The sequence below is a fragment of the Epinephelus lanceolatus genome, chromosome 16, assembly GCF_041903045.1.
Source record: "Epinephelus lanceolatus isolate andai-2023 chromosome 16, ASM4190304v1, whole genome shotgun sequence".
NCBI classification, from domain to species: Eukaryota; Metazoa; Chordata; class Actinopteri; order Perciformes; family Serranidae; genus Epinephelus; species Epinephelus lanceolatus.
This window is the reverse complement of record NC_135749.1, coordinates 7,253,128-7,276,500: the sequence shown is the minus strand read 5'-3', so window position 1 is coordinate 7,276,500 and position 23,373 is coordinate 7,253,128. Positions and strand designations below refer to the sequence as shown.

Here is a 23,373-nt window from a genome sequence, read left to right as displayed (position 1 = left end):
TGGTTTTGGTTTCGAGTCTAGAAATACTCGCTCTCTATCGGCTATTTGGAGACACGTTGTTAAAATAAACTAAAGAAAAATAAACTGTAAATATTTTAGGATATGCACAATATTTATCTTGTTTTAATACGGAGCATTCATCACAGAGAGGCACTCGGCTGGCTGTGGGTCATGGCCGAGAAATGAAAGAGAGTTGATAGCAGCAACAGAACGGACTTTGATTGAGATAGCATGTGTGCAAAGCTTGTGCTGAGGCTGATGCTCAAGGAAAAGTCAGGCAGTCACCACATATATAAAGATTCTGATTTAGTTCTGGAAGATGATTAAAACTTTGTTGTTGCTGTTGCTTATTTCGTTGTGCCAGGGAAGACATCTTTATTATTAAAAATAACTGAACTGTTTTATGATCAATGCAGCATGAACAGGCATAAATTAAACCATACACATTTATGAAGCAACTTTCTTTTTCACTATATTAATCATAACCCCCTTCTATTATCTGTTTTATATAGCTGTGAAAACATCAACAGATTTCTCCTTCAGACAACTGTTCAAGTTTCTTGCCAAAAATTCTTTTTTACAAGACTAACATTACATTTGAACACATCATTTTAACAGTATAATTACGGCCAGTACTTGGTTTTACTGAATAGAGCTTGAACGCATCACAGTGTAAGTCAGTGCAAATTCTCCTTTAGCTGTTAGTTTTGCACACTGACTGCTATCAGCTAACGTTAACTAGCTCTCCTGCCAATTGCAACACAGATTTGCTGTTCACGATGTAACATTATCAGGGAAACAATAGAGTGCGTTCCCTGAGGCTTGGATCGTGAGTTTACTGCGTCCTTTTTCCCGAAGGTGCCCCGGCGAAAATCTCTGTTCATCCAAAGGGTTTTATGCTGTCCTAGCAACACAGTCATACTGGAGCCGTGCTTGTTATTAATGTGACACAACAGGAATACATCAGTCACTGCCGTCGGTTCATTTTATGCTGATAGCAGTCAACAAGGCCGATATCAGCTGATACAGATGTTTGGCCTATAAGTCGGTGCATCCTCACTTTCCCTGCAATTATATTTGAGACTAGACATGTACAAACACACGAACATATAGGTTAGTTGAACTTATATCCCTTGTCCAACTTTGATCTTTTCACGTCTCCTTGAAAATTTTCAACAAGACGAACAACATCTGCAATTGTAAATTTGGACAGGTTATAAGTGACTGGGAGAGAATGCGCTGTCCAGGCTCCATAGTAGAAGTTCAAACAGCAAAAGATCATACGAAAGTAGTGACCAGAAGTGGGGATTCCCTACTTCCGGTCACGGTCACCATTTTGTGAAATAGGCCTGTTGTATATCCATGGTTGGAGACTGGCACCAGCCACGAGCCAGATGCTGGTAAAATGTGCAAGTAGCTGCTAGATTTGCTTCACTCATCAGTCTGAAAAAGCAATAGTAATCTTTTGAGTGGCTGACAGATTTTATAATCCACCAGCCACGAAAAAAGTTCGTTTCGAGGCCTGTCACATAAATTGCTGAAAACCGTGTCATGCCTGTTCGGTATTATTTTCTGTGCTATGCTTGCAAAGTCTTAGTATCAAAGCTCTAAACATTTTGGATACCCAGCCAATCTTCAGTTTCTAATTTCTCATATAAACTATAATTTTGGTCATTTTAGACTATTTGAGTAAAGTTCGTATACAGCTGCTCTGTGTTGAGATTAAATTTAACACTGCATTTGGAAGTTTGGTTAATTCTGTGAAATTAAAAAAAGCGTTTGCTAAGAGAAACTAAGGATGCACAATAATATTGGCTTGTTATCGTAACGGCCGATAATCAGCTTTAAAATGCATTATTGGAATCGGCCAATGTGCTGAGAATATCGGTACATCATCAGTATAGACCAATATCAGCTTTAAAATGAACTATCATAATCGGCTAACATGCTTTTTCTTATTTTGCACAATGAAGAAATATTACATACGTTGACAAGTATTGAATTTAATGTCTCCATCTGCAAATGGGCCGTCCTCATAAGAGAATGCATGTATTATATGATGTTAAATCCGCTACAGAAGAGACTTGACAACCACGAAAATTAGGAAGGGAAAAAATGGATATATCAATATTAGTATCAGCTATTGGCCGAATGAGTTGTTAAATATCTGATACCAGCAAAAAATCCAATATGGTGCACCCCTAAGAGAAACCTTTTTATACAAAGTAAGAAGGTTTTTATAGGAAAATCTTTATACTCCACAGTTGTGCTTTAAAAAGAAGAAGCCACAGACTTGTGTGAATGACTTCCTGATGCTTTCCTAATAACTAGTTGGCAAATGTCTCCCATGCAGCCTATTATGCTGCGTCCACAGTGATAATTTAAGTAAATGATAATGTTGGATGTGTGTCATTTCTGCCTCATCTTCTCACATATTCAGCCACTAAAGGGAGGCAACTGTGTTTATGGCAACACTGACACGTTTAGGGTTTATTTTGTTCAGTAGAAAAAACATCTAAATTCCTCGATGTTAAAAGATTACTGGTATCAGCAGTGGAATTCCAGCATATTTTAAATAATGTCCTAGAAGAGAAAAACAAGTGGCTTCCTCTACCTGCAGACTGAATAAAACTCCCTCTGCTGTGGATTAGATTTGAGGTTTGATTGGCCATTTCATGCTGAAAGCAACTGGAATGTTTTTACGACAAATCAGGTTTATTGTGAATTTTGTCGCAGCCTTGGGTATTTAATTTGCAGTCTGGTGCAAAACGTGACTCTCAAAAAGCAACAGTGTTCTCCTCGTTCCCTCCCGACCAGCTAAAACTGCCTCCTTCCTGGCAATCCACGCCGACGGGGAAACTGAGCTCGTCTTAACTCTTGGCCTCCTGCTGCCTTGTTTTTCCAGTCTGGCTGTGAGCTGTGCCATCCAGCAGCTCACCGGCTCACAGCCACCAATCCGACAGCTGCAGCTGCTCACTACACTGGCTCGCTCTCTAATGTTGGGATGATAAGGCCAGTTAAGGCTAACACCGATACTCTTAGATGGAGGTTAGGGGAGGCACGGACGTTAATTCAGTATTTGTATTTTGGTCTAACGTGAGTCCATTCCAGGGCCTGTTGAGCAGAACCACCCAGTGACAGGATGAGAGATTAGACTCCTCCAACTAACATTATCCCCCTCTATCAACTCTAATTTCCTCGTGGCTTTGAACTCAATTCTGCTGCACACTTTATCTCCCTTTGCATGATATCATTCTCATTCTCAAACTGTTTAACGTGCCATGAAGCACCATAAAGTCGAGCTCAGACTCGGGGATGATCAGCCATTCAGTACATTTCCTCTTTTAAAGCGAACCTTTCTGTTCGGTCTCAATTAAGATTTGTCATGATGACTGCCTCGTCATAAAACTACAGAGCAGTTCAGCTGCTTTTCCTTCCGTTTGCCCAAAATAACTATTAAATGTGGACACTGTAAATGAGCAGAACTGAAGTAATGATAGACTGACAGGCTTTTTTATAGCTAAGCCAAATGTGGCCCTTTTCCAGGGAATGTTTGTGGCCTGCAAAACCATAAAAAGACTAATCTTTACTTGAATGACTCTTGGGTTTGGCAACATGATGACATCCACTGTGACATGACACACGTTTGTCAGCTGTCAGAGAGTTTTTGATACTATTTATAGCGAGGTACCTTTTGTTTCAGTAGACCATTGTGGGCATTTCTGAAATCAGAAAATTCCATGATAGTTGTATTATACGATTTATAGGATTTATGCATTAATGCGATGGAGTGCCTTGGTTTTTCAGGTGCTTATGTGACGTTCCCCGACCTGTTATTTATCCTGTTCTATTTCTTTAATGCAGCAGGTGTGGGTGGAGGGATTGTCCTTGTCGGGAGCACCTGGGCCCAGTGCTCTCAGGCTATAAATACCCTGTCACTCTTCCTTCGTTACTTTCACATTTCCAACACCCCACACTACACGCAGACTCATGCTTTCACCATTAATTCTACTGATGAACACATTGCATTGTTACTTTATTTTGTTTTTGGGTTTCCTATGTTTAAAATTATTATTTTTATGTAAATAAATTATTAATGATTTTGCCTCCAGACTGCGTCTTCCTCTTTTTCGTCATGGCTTTAGAGCCAGGTCATGACAAATACTATACTGAATTAGCTTACGGGCCGACTTTGTCATCTGCACATGCTCCCAGAGGAGGAACTGGCGGATATTCCTGTAGGCATCATAGGTGGCTGCCTCGAGGGCCAACTATAGGGGTGGTGCCAAAATTGCACCTACAATAAAGGCATTCAAAAAAACTGGACTAGGCGCCGATCACATTATTTTTACAAAATCGGAATCGTTAATAAAAGATGGGAGGAATCAAAACAACAACGGCCAGGTTTTTCATCTATGTTGTTCATTGTTGCCTCCGCTTTCCAATGTATAAAGTGTGGCGATCCTGTATATTTTATATTTGACAGTCAGCCGATGGCTTGCTCGCCTCCAGACACTGAGGTACCTCCAGACACACCCACCGGTGCCAGTGGGATAGCTCGATCAGCTGAGCCCAGGTAGACCGGCCCCTACATTATGCCGCTCCTGGCAGTATGGCGAAAGTCGTCGGCGAGTGAGAAATGAGCCAGAAGTCCTCTATGTATTCGGCCTACCACGGCATTTTACACCGCTCAAAGTCCGCGAAATAGGCGCGCTTCCCTGTGGAATATCATCCATCTGGCCACCGGCCTCAACTCAGAGATTCCGCCACAGATATCAAGGGATCCTACGGAGCCTCCGAGCCCGAAACAATGCCGGAGCATTACGGCATTCACACATGGTGCCGTGAGTTGGCAAAAGTCGGGAGTTACTTTCCGTTTCGTTATTCCTTATTTGGAACCTTCGGGTCGGGTTGAGTTATTGTTTTGGAAATGAACAGAGTCAGAGCAAACAGTGGATTTTCTTTACCTCCTTGTTTACGAGAAAACCTGGGGTGGAGTTTTCTTTTGTTTAGCGAACTGTGTGGATTGAACTGAACTGAACTGAACTGTGATATGTTATTTGGAAGTCCCGGAGTGGAGTTTTTTGTTTGAACTGGATTGAACTGACTGAACGGAACATTTCTTTTCTTTGGTGAAAAAAATATATACTTTCTTGAAACTGATTACAGTTGTATTTGTATTTTTGAAAATTGAGTATAATTCTTTTGTTCTACAGAAACCAGGTAAAAACAATTTAAGTTTGGTGTTGAGGGACCTGTTTTATGGGTTTTATAGTTTCTTTGTGGGGTTTGACTGAGTAAAAGAAAAAATATTTATATATATTAAAAAACAAACCTTATGGGACAGCTTGGATGCATTCTTCTTTTTTTCTTTCTTAATGCTTTGCAAAGTATCGGATCGGACTCTGTATCGGACTCGGTTTCAAAATAAAGGACTCGTATCGGATCGGATGCAAAAAAAATGTGATCGGGACATCCCTAAACTGGACATAAGGGAAAAATGATCCAAAGATTTAATGCTAATGGCAGGTCTGTAGTATGCAGAGCTGCAACAGTTAGTCAATTACTCGATTAGTTGATCAAAAGAAAATAAATTTTGATAACTAATTAATCGTTTTAGTCATTTTTCAAGCAAAAATGTTTAACATTTTCTGGTTTCAGCCTCTTAAATGTGAGAATTTGCTGCTTTTCTTCATCATTTATTATAGTAAATGAAGAGTGTGTGGATTTTGGACTGAAGAAATGATTTGAAGAGATAATTTGGACTCTGGGAAATAAGCAATTTCACGTTTTTTTGACATTTTATAATTGTGAATATAATCTGCAGATGAATCAATACTGAAAATAATTATTAGTTGCAGCCCGAGAAGTAGGGCTACCAGTTTTAATCCTGGCAACGCAGTTCACCTTAATGTGTTCATCAGTGAGTGATCGTCGCAGTCAGAACATGCTGGAGCATTGACAGGTGGAGTGGATGTGGATGTTGGGATTTATTACTGATGTTTATTAGCTTGGTTGTTTATTTATGTTGATTTCTCATCAGCTCTTGTTCTTGTTTGTCATAAATACAATAATAGTAGTGATAATAAAGAGAATATTTAGGGGTTAAGGGGGGCGGCACTGTGGACGCTCCGTCAGCACTTCCTTTACTCCGAAGTGTGTACCTTGAACAAAATATATTGAGGCCTAATGTCAGGATTGCCGAGGTGTTTAGAGATTTTCTGTGAAAGCTGTATTTACTCTACAAAACACATGAATGTGTTTGTCAGAAAGAGAGCTGCTGGGATACAAAACGAGGATACAGAGGTTGTGTTTAGAGGCTGAGGGATGAATCCATAATACAGAGGGGATGTAGGATTAGACCCGCAGCTTTTGTTAGGCGGAGGCAGCATCATAATCTATTAGCATCAGCCATGATGGGATTACAGGCTGTTAATGAGACCACACAAGCTGGCCAAGGATCTTTTTCATGGCTGCTGGGCTGCCAGCTTTAGCATGCCACCGCTAACCGGAGGTGTAGGAACACAAGAGGGAGCGACTCAGACAGGAGAGCTGCCCTCAACCAGTCACCATAAATCACCTTGTCTCCTGTCTGCCTTTCCTTGTCACAGCTCCGGAAATCCTTTCATGTAATGAAAAGTGGCCTGTTTATTGCTCTGTCTGTCTGTCGCGAGTCAGCCGGCGTCCCCTCAGTAATACCAGCATGGAATGTAAGGAAGAGAGGGCTGGGCTCGCATGCGATGGTTGTTTGTTTCTCATATGAGGAGGATATGTGAGGGGAGGAATGGCGAGTTAATCAGAGGATAAAAGAGGGAGGAGCGGGAGGAAAGGCTGCAGTCACAAAGCAAGCAGAGAGGGGGGATGGAGCCTGAGCATGCTCCAACTGCCTGTCCTGGTCAGCAGTCTTCATTTAAGCAAGCAGAGAGGTCAAAGGCCACTCCTTAATGATGTTGTGCTCCCTGTGCTGATGTTCGGCTCTGCTGAGCTCTATAGGACTCTCTGCACTTCAGATCTACAGGGACTGTCAGTATCACCATCATGTGTCTCAGTCAGTATCCACTATACTGACCTGTGTATTTACTGCAGAATATCCTTCAGGATGACCCTGGTCTGAGCTGGTCCGATGCTACGTTATGATTGGCCAGTATGTGACCGGGGGCAGGACTACTCAGAAATACTCATTACACTCTCTCTATTTTTAGAGTTTATGTCTTAAAATTCACTGGATTTAAAGCTGAAGCTGGTAACTTAAGTCAGAGTCCAGGTTGAAAAATACTGATTGTTCCCTTTATGATGCCAGCTATCAATAGCCAGAATATTTTAGCTTAATGTAACTTGAAATCAAAGTGATGGTGGTTTTCTTCTAGAAACCAGTATCGATCTAACCCTCTGACTGTCCGTGTCCAGGTGACGTTCCGTACGAGGATCTACCACTGCAACATCAACAGCCAGGGGGTGATCTGTCTGGACATCCTGAAGGACAACTGGAGTCCTGCCCTCACCATCTCCAAGGTCTTACTGTCCATCTGCTCCTTGCTCACTGACTGCAACCCTGGTGAGAGCTGCAACACACACACACACACACACACACACACTTCTCTTTGTCATATTTCCCTCCACATGTAGCTGTGGGAGGTTGACTGACATGTCCATTCAGTGTGAATAATGTCCGTAGAAGTGTGTCACTTTGAGGCATGGACTCGTGCTCTTTGTAGGACAACAGCAGCTGTAGTCGCTGAGGATGAACGGACGGGTTCCAGTGATCTGAAGCCTTTTCAAACAGGATCGGTGACATTGCTCTCTTCATCCATCTGTTAAAGTTACAGCCTCTGAGATTTCTAAAAAAGATCTCTGTTCCGTAACGGCTTTATTCAAACATGAATAATTACAAATTAATTACAGTGATCTTAAGAAGGCGGAATGTTCAGATCTATGTGCATTAACCTTGTGCCTCCGTAGCCTTTAATGTGATGACTAAATCAGCTGGGTGGAAATATCAGTCTGCGTTAGAGTCGCTAAAGCAGATAGATTGGAATTGGCGTATATGTCAAAATGCCAAAGATATATTTTGAAGGCTAGAAAATGTCTTGTTCATGTACAAGTCTTTCTCTGTTTCTCATCAAGTACATTTACTGTAAATGTTCATGTTTAAAAAAAGAATTAATGTCCATTAACTATTATGTTTAACTCAAATATTGGCATCAGTATAAGCCTTAAAAAATCCTGTATTTAGCCACAGTAACAACATACTTCAGACTGTGATGAAAGTATTACAGAATTCCTCAATGAACAGAGCTTGAACACATCATAAAGTCATTCAGTGCAACTTACATTAGCTGCTAACAGCTAACAGCTGACACTAAAGGTCCAGTGTGTAGGATTTAGGGGGATCTATTGGCAGAAATTCAATATAATTTAATAAGTATGTATAAGTGTAAGTATTTCTTTAGTGTATAATCACCTGAAAATAAGAATTGTTGTGTCTTCATTACCTTAGAATGAGCTATTTATATCTGCATATGGAGCGGGTCCTCATCAACAGGGGTCCCCATGTTGCACAGCCGTGTTTTTACAGTAGCCCAGATTGGACAAACCAAATACTAACCTCGTTTCCATCTAAAAGTGATTCGAATCTTTGGGAAATGTGCATTTTTAGAAATGCTAATCATGTGTGTTTCCATTTAATGTTTAGAGTGTGAAAACTACACTACGAACTTGTGCAAGTTGCGAGATTATCTGGCCGCAGAGCCGGAAACAAAACAAATCTCACGTGCAATATATCAAGCTATCCAGCTATCCACCAGGTACTTTTGGTTAAGGCTTTTCCACTTGTTCCTCAAAGCAGTCCATGACTTGTCAAACCCCTTGCTTAACATTTTGGCACGAAGTTCTTGGTAGATAATTGTGTTCCGTTGCTGCTTGGTATCCAGATTTGCAGTAATGTTTTTATCCTTTATCAAGGCGATAAAGGTTTTGATTTCTTCCTCCATCCACACAAACCTCGGGCTGCTTTCCACAATGTTGTTGGCTTGTGGGAAAACACCACGAGCGGAAACAGTTGATCAGTCACGTGTGTGCAAGTGCACTACGTCAGACTTCATTCGAATTAAACTGTTTCCATCCCCCGTTTTGCGAATCAACCCTTTTTCGCTTCAGCCAAAACCCGGCCATAGCGAGTGTATTTTTGTTTGTGCGAATCAGGGGATTTTCATTCAAATTTTGCAGTTTCGATCATCATTTCTGATGCGATACTTGTAGATGCGCATCTAAACAGGGTGATGGAAACACGACTACTGGCTCCAGATAGTTTTCGTCGTTAAGGAAAAACACAGATTTTTAACGTCAGACTGCCTCATTTGGCGTTTTTACCTGTTTAAATCATCTGGTCCATTAGTTTTCAAAAGGAAAGGACCTTTGTTAATAATTTGGCTCCCGGTAAAAACCTCCTGAACGTCGAACACTGAAGCAGTCCTAGCCATGAGTTCTGGTTTGGCACAAATCCTAAACACTGCTACGTTAGCTAGCGCTCCTCCTTACGATTTCAACATAGATTTGTTGTTCACAATGTAGCATTAACATGGGAAAAGTAGGGTGTCGATAATGAGTTTATTTCATCCTATAGTCTGAAACACATCTCAGAGGAAGGTCTCTTTTGTCTCTTTTTGTCCCAAACATGTTTTGTATTGTCCCCGAAATGATGGAACGACATTAGTCTTGAACTCTGCTTTTTAGCCTGCGCATAAACCATTGACCCCTGCCATTGGTGAATGCTATCTTATTTCCCGAATATTGGCCAATACCGATGTTTGATCTACTTGGTCCACTATTATAAGATTGACATTGTGAGTGTTATGGATTTGAGACATGGGAGCTTATTCAGATATGAGACCAGCATGAAAAATTTAGGTAATGGAGTGAATACATGTCTTAACGGAACTAAATTCAAGGACCTCGTTCAAGAGCACCTCAGTCAAGGTCTCAGTCTGCTTCAATGGAACAAGGTCATACAATGTGTTGTATATTGCTGCATTAACAGCTTGGATTGTGCCACCAAAACTGGGTATTTTAAATCAAAATATGATCTTTTCCCATAGCCGTGTTGGTTTATGTGCTGAAACTTAACCACACGTAACCCACAGCCATGTAAAAACATAGAGTTTCATTGTTTCCTTTACATAATAACATAAATGTGACGTATCCATGGTTTGCAGAATTGCACAATGCCACCATTTATTCTGGTTTAAAGCAACAGATGACGTTCTTCTCCCCAGTAACCACTACTGTCTCAGAAACAAGGTATGGCAGCTGTGGGCCTGAGAAGCAGGAAAAATGACTGTAGTGCTTTCATAGCATTTGCATTCATCCTCTAACAATATTGTCTTGTAAACAGAGAGCCTGTGTATTCCTCCGCCCTCCATTGCAGATTAATCAATATTTAACCAGGACTGGCTGGCTAAACACAACCCTGTAAACAGCTGACACCATTCAAGGAGAAGACGGCAACATTTTTAAAGCTAATTAGATCCATTATGGTCCAGTTTACCAGCAGAGCAAAGACCACTGCCGGAGGAGCGGCGGAATTCAATCTGTCTTTTATGGACCAGTTAAACCAGTCGTTTCCCAGTTGGACTGGTCCTCAGCCGCCAATACCATTGATGTCTGTTGGTATGAAGGATTAAATTGAGCAAGCAGAGGTGATAAAAGCAGATGTTGTGAACAAAAAAATCTGTCCAATATCACAGAAATGAGGTTCAGAGTGGAAGGACTGGGAGAAATGTGCCAGAGCAAGAAAGGAAGGGGAAGGGGAGTGAAAGGGGCCGAAGAATGACAGGTGATTTCACATGTGAATAGTGGGGAATGAGATGGCAACGGAAAAGAAAGAGCGAGGGAGTGGGGAAGGGGAGGGGGGGCTGATGGTGCTGATTGTGAAGACCTCTGATGATAGCTTGTGTCCTCTCTGCGGGGATTGCTCTTTGATAACGTAGCAGCGGAGATTCTCCCTCCGTGGGCGAAAATGAGAATAGCTTTTCCTCTCCTCCTCCTCCACGACGTTTTCAGATGTTGGCGAGATGAAATAAGCCGATTCCTTTAAAGTACGATACAAAAGAGACTTGATCGACACCCCATCCCCACCAAAAAAAAAAAATAGAAACCCTGTCACCCCTCCTCCCTCCCTCCTTTCCTGTTACCCACGCACTTTCTATCCCTCTTTCTGCCTCTTGCCTCATCAGAATCAGTGGGCTTGCTACACTTCTCACCACTTGCTTAAGTTTTTTAAACCCAGCCTCAAGTGCCTAACGTGGGCCCTGGATCTGAAATACCCTAAAAATATCTCTCCTTCCCTCTCCACCGCCTTCCGTCTGAGGATTTTCTTTCCCATGCAGGCGGAGATCATTGGCATGTAGCTCATTAAAGCGGGGGAAGAGGACGGAATGACAGTTAATCAACCCTCCCAGTCCCGTCCCTGCCGTCAAGCCACATTTAACCCCTCATCACGTCCCACAAGCAGATTTCTACCTGGGGCATCCTGGTGGCTCATGTGGGCTCAGCCACATGCCATGTCACAGAGTATCTAGGGCTCAAATCCAGCCCGGAGCCTCTGTCCAATGTCATCCCTTTTTTCTCCCTGCTTTTCCTGTCACAACCTCTGTGGAACCCAGCGTCCAAAAAGTAATCTTACATTTTTTAACAAAGCCTGAGGGATTCCTCCTCAGTGATTTCAGTGTCTGCTTTTTCCCCTCTGTAGCTTCAGGGGTGTCAGTTTGTCAAACCTGTAACAACACATGCCTCACTCTGCCTTAAAGGAAGGCTTTACTATCTGAGTTGGTATCAGAATATGCCAGATAAAAACAGTTAATGTCCTCAGCTAGTGCAGCTCCTGTGTGCCTTCTGTACAAAGACTGAAGTGGCTGAAACACACACTTAGGTGTTACAAAAAGGGCTGAAATTACCATAAAATTACTCCCACAGCTCACACAGTGTAATCAGTTCTTCTTATTATTGCACTGTTGGTCCAACAGTCCCAATATTTGCCTCATTATCTACTAGAATTTACAAAACTCTGGTTATCCTAATGACACCTGGAAGAGGTGCCTTGCTGCTGTTGTACAGTCTTTGTGAAGGCTTCAGTGTGCGACAAACAAACTAGTCCCTACAGCATGTCTTCAACCACGTGTTGAGGGAAGGCAGAGCCTCCTTCTGGCTGCATCCCACTGCCTCCACAGTCAAGAACGATAGATTGTATAAATTTGGATAACAATGCTCACTGACAGTCTCTCCTCACAGGTATTCATGGTGTTGCACTTGGTTGTACACATGAAAAGTGATGGAAGTAGTTGTGTAAAATAAAAAAGGAAAAACCAGAGCTTGAGATATTGGAAAGTTGGCTGCAAGTTCTTTCTGCCATTGGCAAATGCTTTTAGATGATCTGACAAGCATTTAGTCAAAGGCCTCAAGCCCCTGCTTCCAAGTTCACAAGTCATCAATACAACTTGTTGCATGTTCGAGCTGTCGCAAAAATATATTTTTCTATTCATTTTTTAGTAATAACCAGGTGCTTTTTGTTGCAACAGCAGCACAACACAAATACACACACTTCCATACACACAATAAGTCTCAACTGTCAGGAAAGGCCGATCTGTAAAAGTACATTTCTTAGACAAGATTTAAAGACGTGAACAGAGTCAGCTGATCTGACGCTCAGTGGGAGGCTTTTCCAAAGCTGAGGAACAAGAACTGAAAAGGCTCGATCACCCTTTGTCTTTGAGCTGGACTCTGGAACAGTTAGAAGACCCGCACCAGCAGACCTGAGGGGCCTGTTTGGACGATACGGTGTGAGCTCAGTTATAAACTCCGGTGCCAGATCATTTAGAGCCTTGTATGTGATTAAAAGATCTTTAAAATGGATTCTAAAAGAGACTGGAAGTCAGTGCAGGGACGCAAAAATAGGTGTGATGTGTGAGAATCGTTTTCCTTTGGTCAAAAGTCTAGCTGCTGTATTTTGAATGATTTGGAGCTGGTGTATGGCTCGAGTGTGTCACCAAATTCAGAGATTTACAGTCACAGTGCAGTCGTTAGGCTTCAGAACGTTCAGCATCACTATATTTTGCATTGCAATATTGTGCAGACACATGGACACTGAGTATCGATTGTTTTATTACATAAATCATTAATATTGGAAATATAATTGAAGTGTTTGTGAGCATACTAGAATAATAAAATTGCTTTTTCAATCCTGCAGATACATTTTGCTTCAGTAAAAATGATTAAAGTGAGAAGAGCAGACTGAAAACTTAATCTTATTAGATAAATCAGATGTTTACCAAGTTTTCCTTTGGGGACATAATTTGCAGTTGAAAAAGAAAATGAATCCCATTATATCCCAGTCTATGTTATTACATAACATGTTACAGAAGCTGCAGCAGATAACTCACCACAGTTTGTTTTGTATTCACTCACCAGTGTTTTGACTAAATTAAGGGACAGTACATAAAGATATTAGTTTTAGATGAACTGTTTCTGTTAGGAGGTGCCAACCTGCCTGAAACAGTTTTACAAGGACATCAGTAGAGTTGAAGCATTACGATGGTCTCGCTCATATGCCAAAAAAGGGAGCTTGAAAGGGTTCAAACGCTGCATATTTTCTCACTTGCACACACCTGGCCAATCACTGTTGACTGTCTACACTTCAGTCATAGACTGTATAAAATAATGGATGCAGCCACCGTGACAGCACCCATTAGTTGTGGGACTCATTTTGAAGCCTTGAGTTGGGTAAATTGGGCATCGCCATCTTGGATTTTTTGAGCCAGAAGTGACGCACAGAAGTTATAGCAGTTTAATTGTGCTAATGCTAATTTTAGCTAGCCCACAAAAAGGCTTAAAACTTAACTGGAAAAACTGAACAGTTCGTTAGAGGGTCTTTTGATGCAACCAAATGCTTGACAAGACGTCCAAAACGTTACTGTGAAATAGCAACAGCTACGGTTACGTAGGGCTGGGCGGTATGACAAAATTTTCATATCACGGTTTTAAGAAAAAATCATATCGGTTTCACGATATTTCATGGTATTTTGCTCAGGTTCGGCCAACTTGACATGCTGCTGTGTTGTGCTATGGCCTATTCATGTGCCGGAATTTTTTATTTACCTGACAACGCCTGAACACAACACACGCTCCGCTCCATTCATCTGGGCTCCACTGACTGCGTACGGAAGCGACACGTAGAGAAGCCAGCGGGGTTGTTAACCGTTTCCCGAGCCGAGAGGCTGCATGTAGGCTGCATGAAATGTTAAAGCATTTTCCACCTAAGTTGTTACATATATTTGAGTTATCTACAAGTTTACTGTACTGTTTGTCATCTGCTCACTTTCAAATGTCCACCACGGACATTTACACAATGTCAAGGATAAACATGGGTAAATGCATGAAAAAAAATCATCACATATCACCTCTGATAATGGTTTATTCATTTAAAAACACATTGTGCTCGTTTAGCACGCTATTTCATGTAGTTTTTATCTGCTGGAGGGTCGCGTAGGGGAGCGTAGCGCGGCAAAAATAGAAGAGCCGCCTAAAATAGAGAGTTGTCACGCGACAGACGGGGGTTGTCGCGCCGCTCCCGTTGCCGGTGGAGCCGCTGTAATTGATTAACAGGGGGGGCAAGCTGCTACGGGACTCGCACTGCAGACGGTCCGAGCCGTGCTCTAGTGTGCTTACCTGTGTGTGTGTGTGTGTGTGTGTGTGTGTGTGTGTGTGTGCGTGCGTGCGTGCGTGCGCGCGCACATCGGGGCGAAACTCCGCCGTGCGCGATACAGAGGGCAGAGGAGAATTGTAAACGGCGGTGCACCGCTGCTAGTTGCATATAGGGGAAAACACTGCTCTTTTTGGTATGAGTTCTTCTGGGTCATCGTGTACAGTTGCTTTGCTTTCAGGACTCTCTCCGGCAGCCATTCTCGCCTCTAAATTTTTCTATGCTCTGACTCTTACCGGCTCAAGCGTGCTTGTGGTGTGCAGCGGTGAAATGGGTCCCCGCTGAAACACTTTCCCGCCGCGCACGTTCCGGACATTGTTTGGGCTATTCACCGGTATGGCGGTATATGAAAAATTCATATCATAACGAAAATAAATACCAGTTTTCGGTACAAACCGGTATACCGCCCAGCCCTACGGTTACGCCTATACTACACCATAGTGACATTGCTTAATTACTGTTGTTGACATGGTAGCAACTCGTCAACAGGCGACACCCACTTCACTTTAACTTTAATGAATGAGGAAATTAGCTAGAGACCAAAACCCTTTCTTTGTACCTGGCATTTTAACATGGGGGGTCTAAAGGGATTGACTCACTTTTGGAGCCAGCCTCAAGTGGTCATTCAAGGAACTGCAGTTTTTGACACTTCTGCGTGGGCTTTATTTTTCAGCACCAGAGATTGCTGCTTGACTTCAGTTTTATTATGTCTCCCTGTTCTGTACACACAACATATTTTGCATGTCTGTCCGTCCTGAGAGAGCGATTTCTCCTCAGTTCCTCTCTCTGAGGATTCTTACATTTTTTCCCTGGTAAAGGGTTCAAGGGTTACATATGCTGTACAGATTTATAAAGCCCCTGAAGGGAAATTTGTGATTTGTGGCTGTGTGGTTGTTGGTTTTGGAAAGTTACAAAAATTTGGGGCTTGGATTTCTTTCAAGTGCTGTTCAACAATCCATTGAGATCTTTGTGCGAATATTCTGTCACTTAAAGTTCATATGTGCAAAGAGCGTGTAGCTGCTCTTCCACCGAGAGTGCAAATCTTGGGGAGCCCTAATCTAAGAAGATCAGTGTTGCTTTTGGCCTTTAAAAGACAAACTGATCAAACAATGAAAGAATAACGCAATGCCGTCATTGACGAGATGATTCAGGACACTAAATCATTCACAAGCTTTCACCAGCTGACAGTCCCAACAGGATTCCTGTCTTTGGCACAAGCTGTCACGTCAGAAGTCAGATGCTTCCAGTTTCAAGCCACAGCTCCATGATATGTATGGATCCATTCATCCAGAAATATGGGTATAAGCCTGTAAAAACCCCCATCATTGAAACCCAAGCAGGGATTAGTGCTGAGGGGTGTTTGTGCTGCTTGCTCAGCCAAGCTCATCACACTGCTCCATCAGCAGGCCGAGCCCTGCAGGAGACAGTCTGAAGCCAGGCAGAGTGCATGTTGGGCTCGAGGAATTTGTTTCCCTCGCTGTCACCTCACTGAGAAATTGACCAGCGGCACAACAAATTGAGCAGCAACACGATCAATAGAAGAGCCCGTGGGAATTCATAATGGTGGCTGTCCACTGACCGGACGCATGAGGTGTATCAACAGACGTGACGGCACAGCTGCTGCCAGAGCCCGCCATGATCACCTCTGATTTACAGCAGCATGCACATTTTACTGTGCTGTCGATAAAAGTGTCGGTCGCGCTGTACGTCATACGATACAAGCTTCATTTCAGACCGCAGGAATGATAGAGCTCCATTTGTGTGACTTACGGGTCTTCTGAGGTTTTCACTGGTTGTAGTAAAATTCCCATGCATGCTGATGACCCAAGGTGGTCGGCCACAGGTTTCTTTGATAGACTGCGTCAGGTAATTGGATGTCAAATAGCACGGTGTGGCTGTTTGTGTAGACATGCTGTATTTCCTAATAAATAAAATATCACACAGATTTTTGAAGACGTCTTACCCTCAGGAAATCTGTTAGTGGAGGTGTGAGAGGTTTACATTATAGTGCGCCCATGTTCTGTATCTCTAATAGTACTGGTTGGATCTCCAAATTTCCTGTAGATATCCGTGGTCCCTGGTGGGGCAATTTTAATGTTTTTGACCTGTCTCCATGTCTTCAGTCGATCTTTGCAGCCCTACTGTCAACACTTTGGATGATATATTCTGATAGTAAACATGATTTTACAGCACTTATGGCGACAGTAGTTTTAACGACTACCTTATCTATAGAAAAAGTTCCATTTTGAAATGATAATTAAGATGTTGAAGATATGAAATGTGGTTGTGCTCAGGATTTTATTCTTGAAAAAGTGGAATAATTTGAAACAACCATAAGATCAGTTTGGGCCCTGGGCCAAATCTAGTCTGCAATACATTCACACTGGGATATTTTTTGTACTTTGAATGTAAATAAGGTGCCAGAGTGCATAAAAAAGCAACAAAATAAAGCTTTTTTTATCCAAACAAAAGTGCTAGGGGCAACACGTTCTCACTCCGACCTCGTCGAAATTTGGTCATGGACTTTTCGTGGCCAGATACAAAGTGCAAGGTACCCTGGGTGCGTTGGTTGTTGACGTTCTGGGATGCCGTGTCAAGCTGTGTCTGTTACATGCATTGTCTTCTTTCAAAATACACTTCTGTTTTCACAGGATATTTGATGTTTTTTCCATCAATAACTAACACATGGTTGGGTCTCGGCTACAAAAGCACTTGGTTAGGTTTAGGAAGAAAGAAAGAACAGGGTTTGGCTTCATAATCTTTGTTGGACCCATCCACCACCCATTCCACCCGCCTTAACTTTCGTTCTTGTCCTGCTGCGTTTCCCCCTGACACTGCCGAGCACCGTTATACTTTAACACCATCATACTGCTGTACAGGATGGCTTTTTTCGTCAGTGTCTGCTGCCAGAAGTCATTGCCCAAGCGCCGGATTTTGACGACTTGACATTGAGACCAGATTGCCAGGGGAGGATCCCCCTCACCCCTGGACAGAGGTCCTGGACTGAACCCCCAGTGTCCTCAAATCCTAGAAACGCCCCTGCATGCATGGCTGCCGTGACTTGAATTACCTCTTGGCGAGTTCCCTATCACTTAACATTGTAAACTAAAGACTGCACAACTCAGAAAAAAAGTTATAATATTTTAAGTTTTATAAAATGTGCTGCATCTGGTCAAAATGAATCCATTCCTAATTTCATAATTAAAGCAGCCACCCCACATTAGGTTCTGATAACTAATGTTGGGCATCGCTGACATTTTAAAGTTGCACTAATCAATACTCTTTTCTTAATAATGGTTCAAATAACTTTGTGACGTGAAAGAGGACACAAATACTGATGAACCCACAGATAATTATCTCTTGACCTCACAGTTCCCCTCCACTCTACAGAACCTTTTAGCCTCTTTCAGCTCATTGTTTTGGTTTTACAGGCAGCAACTTCACTATTCTGGTTAAGTCTCAAGGTTCTTGTAAAACGAGGTTCTAGCTTTTGCACTCACTAATAAAAAACGCACTCTACACCACCTGCTCCGCATCAGGCGACAAAAAGGCAAAGGTAGCAGCTAACTCCTGAACAAAGCGGAGCATTTAGCAGTTGGAGAGAAAAATATTTTTCTTTCAGGTGCTGGTGGAGACCAAATCCAGAGCTAAAAAAGTTTGGACATAGATTCACCAGGCAGACACAAATGAAAATAAATAGCAGCGTTGCTCCGTATCTGCTGGATGTGTAAATACCAACTGTTTGCTAATATAGTCACCTTTATAAGGTCATAATATGTTAATGTTATGTTCACAGCTTGTTGCACTGGACCCAACTGCCAACAAATAAGTTACCACTTCTTTCCAAGACAAAAGATTGAAATAAAGTTGATGCATTAATTAACAATTAAGAGTTAGTTAAGACAAGGACAACAGATTAATCTTTTTAAAACACCAAACGAATAGCAGGATCTTTATCATATGCACCATATTGGAGGTACTGCCAACCAGGGGTCGTGTTAACCGGATATTCTTGGTCATTGACCATTTTTTTACAGCAATGACCAGAAAATCTGAAGGCCGTCGTTCATTTTGACCGGTTGCAATTACCACCCCTGCCCACTTGGTGGCAGAGTGCACAGTCAGTGGTTTAAGTGACTGCCGTTTTCACACTGCATAGAAAAGGTCATTCATCTGCTTCATGTAGCGTTGTTGACATAACGCCCTGGACACACCGGACGCGGAACCGAGGCACGGTGCCCAGCAGCGGAGGCAGTTTTCAGTCAGCGCCCATGTTAACCTATCCGACTGTCCACACAGGCTGCTGAGCAGAGCGGAGCGCCCGCGGAGGCAGCGCTTCAGTTCGGCGTCTGGTCTATTTTTCACGGGAGCCGCGAGCGCTTCTGTCAAACTGGATCGAGCGGATCGTACCAAACAGGAAGTCCAACACAGAAAAGACCAGAGAATCCAGCCAATTTTCAAAATAAAATAACAACAGCACGCACTGAGGAACGTGAGGAGAAAATACCGTGTTTATAATTTGAAATAACACAACAGTGCATAACCGAACACATTTTTCAATACCATAATCACTTCATTACAATTTTAATTTTGTGTCACCGAGCCTACAGATATAACTACATAACGCCCTGGACACGCGTCCTGTGTGTCCAGAGCGAAGCCTAATGGCACGGGTGTGTGGATGTCTGTTCATCTTTTCGTTCATGTCCTTATTAATGCACACTTTATAACTTGCTTGTTGGATTTATTAAAAACGAATGAATGAAAATTTAATGTCTTTGAATATCTTTATTATCATTTAAAAACGAAAATTAAAATGACCGGTAAAAATAGATTATGACCGGATTTTTATGACCTTGTCGGTCAAAATGACCGGTGACGAAAAAGTCTAGCGCAATGTCTGCTGCCAACACTGATCTGATTTTAATCAAAGATAAATAATCAATAATTGTTTGTTGTTTGTGTCTCACTGAGTTTATCCCTCCTGTGTTACAGCTGACCCTCTGGTTGGAAGCATCGCCACACAGTACCTGACCAACAGAGCTGAGCACGACAGGATAGCCAAACAGTGGACCAAACGCTACGCCACATAGACCAGCACGACCCCTCCAGGACCCCTCACCCTACCCAACACACACACACACACATACATACACACACCTCCTACACTTCCCCTCCTCTGAAATCTATGGAAGCACACCCGCTCCTGTCATCCACCCTGCCCCCCCCCCCCAACCCAGAGAAATGAACTGTTACTTGTTCCATGCTGACTTGAAAAGCTTCTTTTTTATACAAAGAGTCTATTGGGATTGTATTTTCCAATACACTGAATGTTGATATGGTCATGAAAAGCTTTAATACTGTTATTGTTCTTGTCGTTGTTGTTCTTATTGTTATTGCATTGTTTATAACATTGTTGCCACCCTCGTCATCTTCTTATCTAAAAGCGTGCGTGTAGTATTCCCGTTTCATGTGATGGTTTCATGTTAAATGATCATACTGAGTGAGTGCATTTAGTTTGTTTTCTTTCGGTGGTTTTTACAGCTCATGGTCAATATTAGTGCATGGCATCAGGATATGTGTTCATGCAGTGGACATAGTCATGTAGTGTATTATTTCTGGCATGGAGTGAGCCCATCACCATGTATGAAGATAGTGGTAGTTTGCTGTACATTTAATGCCTTGTGAGAATACATACTCATCGAATACTCAATTAAACACTGGCTGTAATGTGACAGAGCGTGTCTCAGTCTCGTGCTTTAATATGACTCTGCGTGTGATTACAGCGTGTGTGCATGCAGGCTCTTCGCTCTGACCACTTCCTCTAGAAATGAGTCGTCATGGGCTCACCACAGAAAGTAGTGATTAGATGGTGAAAGCGTTCCTGTATCTTCGTACTCCAAGAAAACAACAAATTGAATCTTTACTCTAACATTTTTTTTTCATAGTAATTCTCTTGTAATTTTAATAAATGCATGGTAGACATGCAGTATGAATACCATGTATCAATGATGACTAACACTTATTTTAAAACTTCTGAAATTCATATTGGCAATCACTTAACCTTTCATCGCTGCCCAGGGAACAGCACACTCAACTAGAACCATTTAGGTTATTTGGCTTGTCCCCAGATGAGAACCTTTTTGGTTTCTGGTATGAACTTTTTGTAAAGGTATCACCTGGAACCACTTCAGTTTGTTTTTCATCCCAACATGAAGGGTTATACCGAGAACCACCTGTGAAACTTCCCCCTTTAGATGGTCCTACCTTGAACCCAAAGGTTCCACCCAGATCCCCCTATTAGAGGTTATAGAGAGAACCCTTCTATGGTGTAATGGTCTCCCCAGAAGCCTCTCTTGGGCTTCTATTAAGAATCCTTTCACCTTCGAAGGGTGCTAACAAGAATCCAGACTGAGAGTTCTACCTAGAGTCCAACATGAAGGGTTATTCCTAGAACCACCTGTGAAAGGTTCCTGTTTAGATGGTCCTACCTTGAACCCAAAGGTTCCACCCAGATCCCCCTAGGAGGTTATAGAGAGAGAACCCTTCTATGGTGTAATGGTTCCACTCAAAATCCTCTATCCAGCATCTGTCTGCCTTCTCGGGGTGCTAACAAGAACTTACACAGAGTTTCTACACAGAACCTAACATGAAGGGTTATACCTAGAACCATCTATTAAAGCGTCTACCCACAACCCCCTATGAGAGGCTATAGAAAGAACCCTTCTATGGTATAATAGTTCCACCCAAAACCCACTTAAGGTTTCTACCTAGAATCCAACATGAAGGGTTATACCTAGAACCATCTGTGAAAGGTTCCACCCAGAACCCCCTAGAAGAGGTTATAGAGAAAACCCTTCTATGGTGAAATGGTTCTACCCAAAACCCTCTTTGGGCTTCTACCTAGAATCCAACATGAAGGGTTATACCTAGAACTATCTGTAAAAGGTTCCCCTTCCGGTGATTCTACCTAGAACCCAACATATAGGATTCTATCTAGATCCATCTACCCCACATAAAGGATTATACCTTGAACCATCTGTGAAAGGTTCCACCCAGAACCCCCTATAAGAGGTTATAGAGAGAACCCTTCAATGATGTAATGGTTCTATCCAAAACCCTCTTTGGGCTTCTACCTAGAATCCAACATGAAGGGTTCTACCATACCTAGAACTATCTGTAAAATGTTTCACCCAGATCCCTCTATAAGAGGTTGTAGAAAGAACCCTTCTATGGTGTAATTGTCTCCCCAGAAGACTCCTTTGGGCTTCTATTAATAATCCTTTTACCTTCCAAGGGTGCTAACAAGAACCCACACTGACAGTTCTACCTAGAATCCTACATGAAGGGTTATACCTACACCTTATATACCTTTCACAGATGGTTATCTGTGAAAGGTTCCCCTTCAGGTGGTTGAACCAGAACCCAACATATAGGATTATACCTAGATCCATCAATGAAAGGTTCAACCAAGAACCTCCTATGAAATGTTATTAAAAGAACCCTTCTATGGTGTAATGGTTCCACCCAGAATCCTCTCTTGGGCATCTATCCAGAATCCTACCACTTTCTTAGGGTGCTAACAAGACCCAAGGCTACATTAGTAACTGACGACATTACCAAAGACAAAAGTTATTGATTAAGGGGATTCCAGATACATCTACATTTAAAAATACCATTCTAAATATGGGTGAACACTTGAATAATTGAGGGTGAGGATCTGTTTACACCCATGTCTTTATTCAAAAAGGGTTCTTTGGATGAAAAGGTCACTTAAGTCTTACAAATAACCCTTTCCTCAAGAAAGGGAATCTGAAAAAGCAAATGTTTCTGGGTAGAACCTCAGCCCCTCAGGAATAACCCTATTGGAACCCTTATTTGTAAGTGTGTATATCTGTGTTGTTCAAATTACAAATGAGTGTCTGTTTGCGTGTGATAAGCAAACACATTGTCAAATGACTTAGTGGCAAAAGTTGAGCCAGGTTCAACTCGTTTGTTGGACGACCCTGTGTTTTTCTGCTCGGGCCCTCCGTGTTAGCACCCCCACTGTCCCAACACAGTGGTCTCATGGAGATGAATGAGGAGGCTGTATTTGGTCACGCTGTGTTGTTGTCTCTCTAAAATTGGCCTTAGGCTTTTAGAACAGCATGAGTTAATCTGGGCAAGCGTTCTACACATCCAGCATCCTGTTCTGATATTGTGTATTAAGCCTTAAAGTGTGTAAGGAAGATATTTCCAACATCATCACACTGCCAGTGTCAGCCTGTAGGCACAGAACAAGATGGCTCCATCTGCTCCTGGGGCCCCAGTACAAAAAATATCCTAAACATTTGTCCTATCTTAAGTTTCAATAATAGAAAAATCCTATCTTTCTACTACAGAGGCAATTCCTAAACTCATAACTGTGTCCAAGTCTATCTCTGACCTCCTATCCTAAGCAAACAGTTCACCCCAAAATAAAAACATTTTTCTTCTTACCTGTGGTGCTTGTATGTCGGTGTGAGTGTTGGAGGTTTCAGCTGTAGAGATGTCTGCCTTCTCTTGAATATAATAGCACTAGATGGAACTCGGTTTGTGGTGCTCAAAGTGCCAAAAAAATAAATTCGAAAACCTCGACAGCA

At 42.2% G+C, this 23,373-nt stretch overlaps 1 protein-coding gene across 1 annotated transcript in view; it reads left to right on the top strand.

Moving 5' to 3' along the window:
- The window catches only part of LOC117263970 (ubiquitin-conjugating enzyme E2 E2-like), a 91,951-nt gene extending 71,464 nt beyond the window's left edge, over nucleotides 1-20,487 (top strand). Inside the window, exons 5-6 of the mRNA XM_033637715.2 lie at nucleotides 7,408-7,555; nucleotides 19,748-20,487. Of these exons, the coding sequence (XP_033493606.1) occupies nucleotides 7,408-7,555; nucleotides 19,748-19,845 (246 nt within the window). The 3' untranslated portion in view covers nucleotides 19,846-20,487. The remainder of the gene's footprint in view (nucleotides 1-7,407; nucleotides 7,556-19,747) is intronic.
- Nucleotides 20,488-23,373: the final 2,886 nt, after the last annotated feature.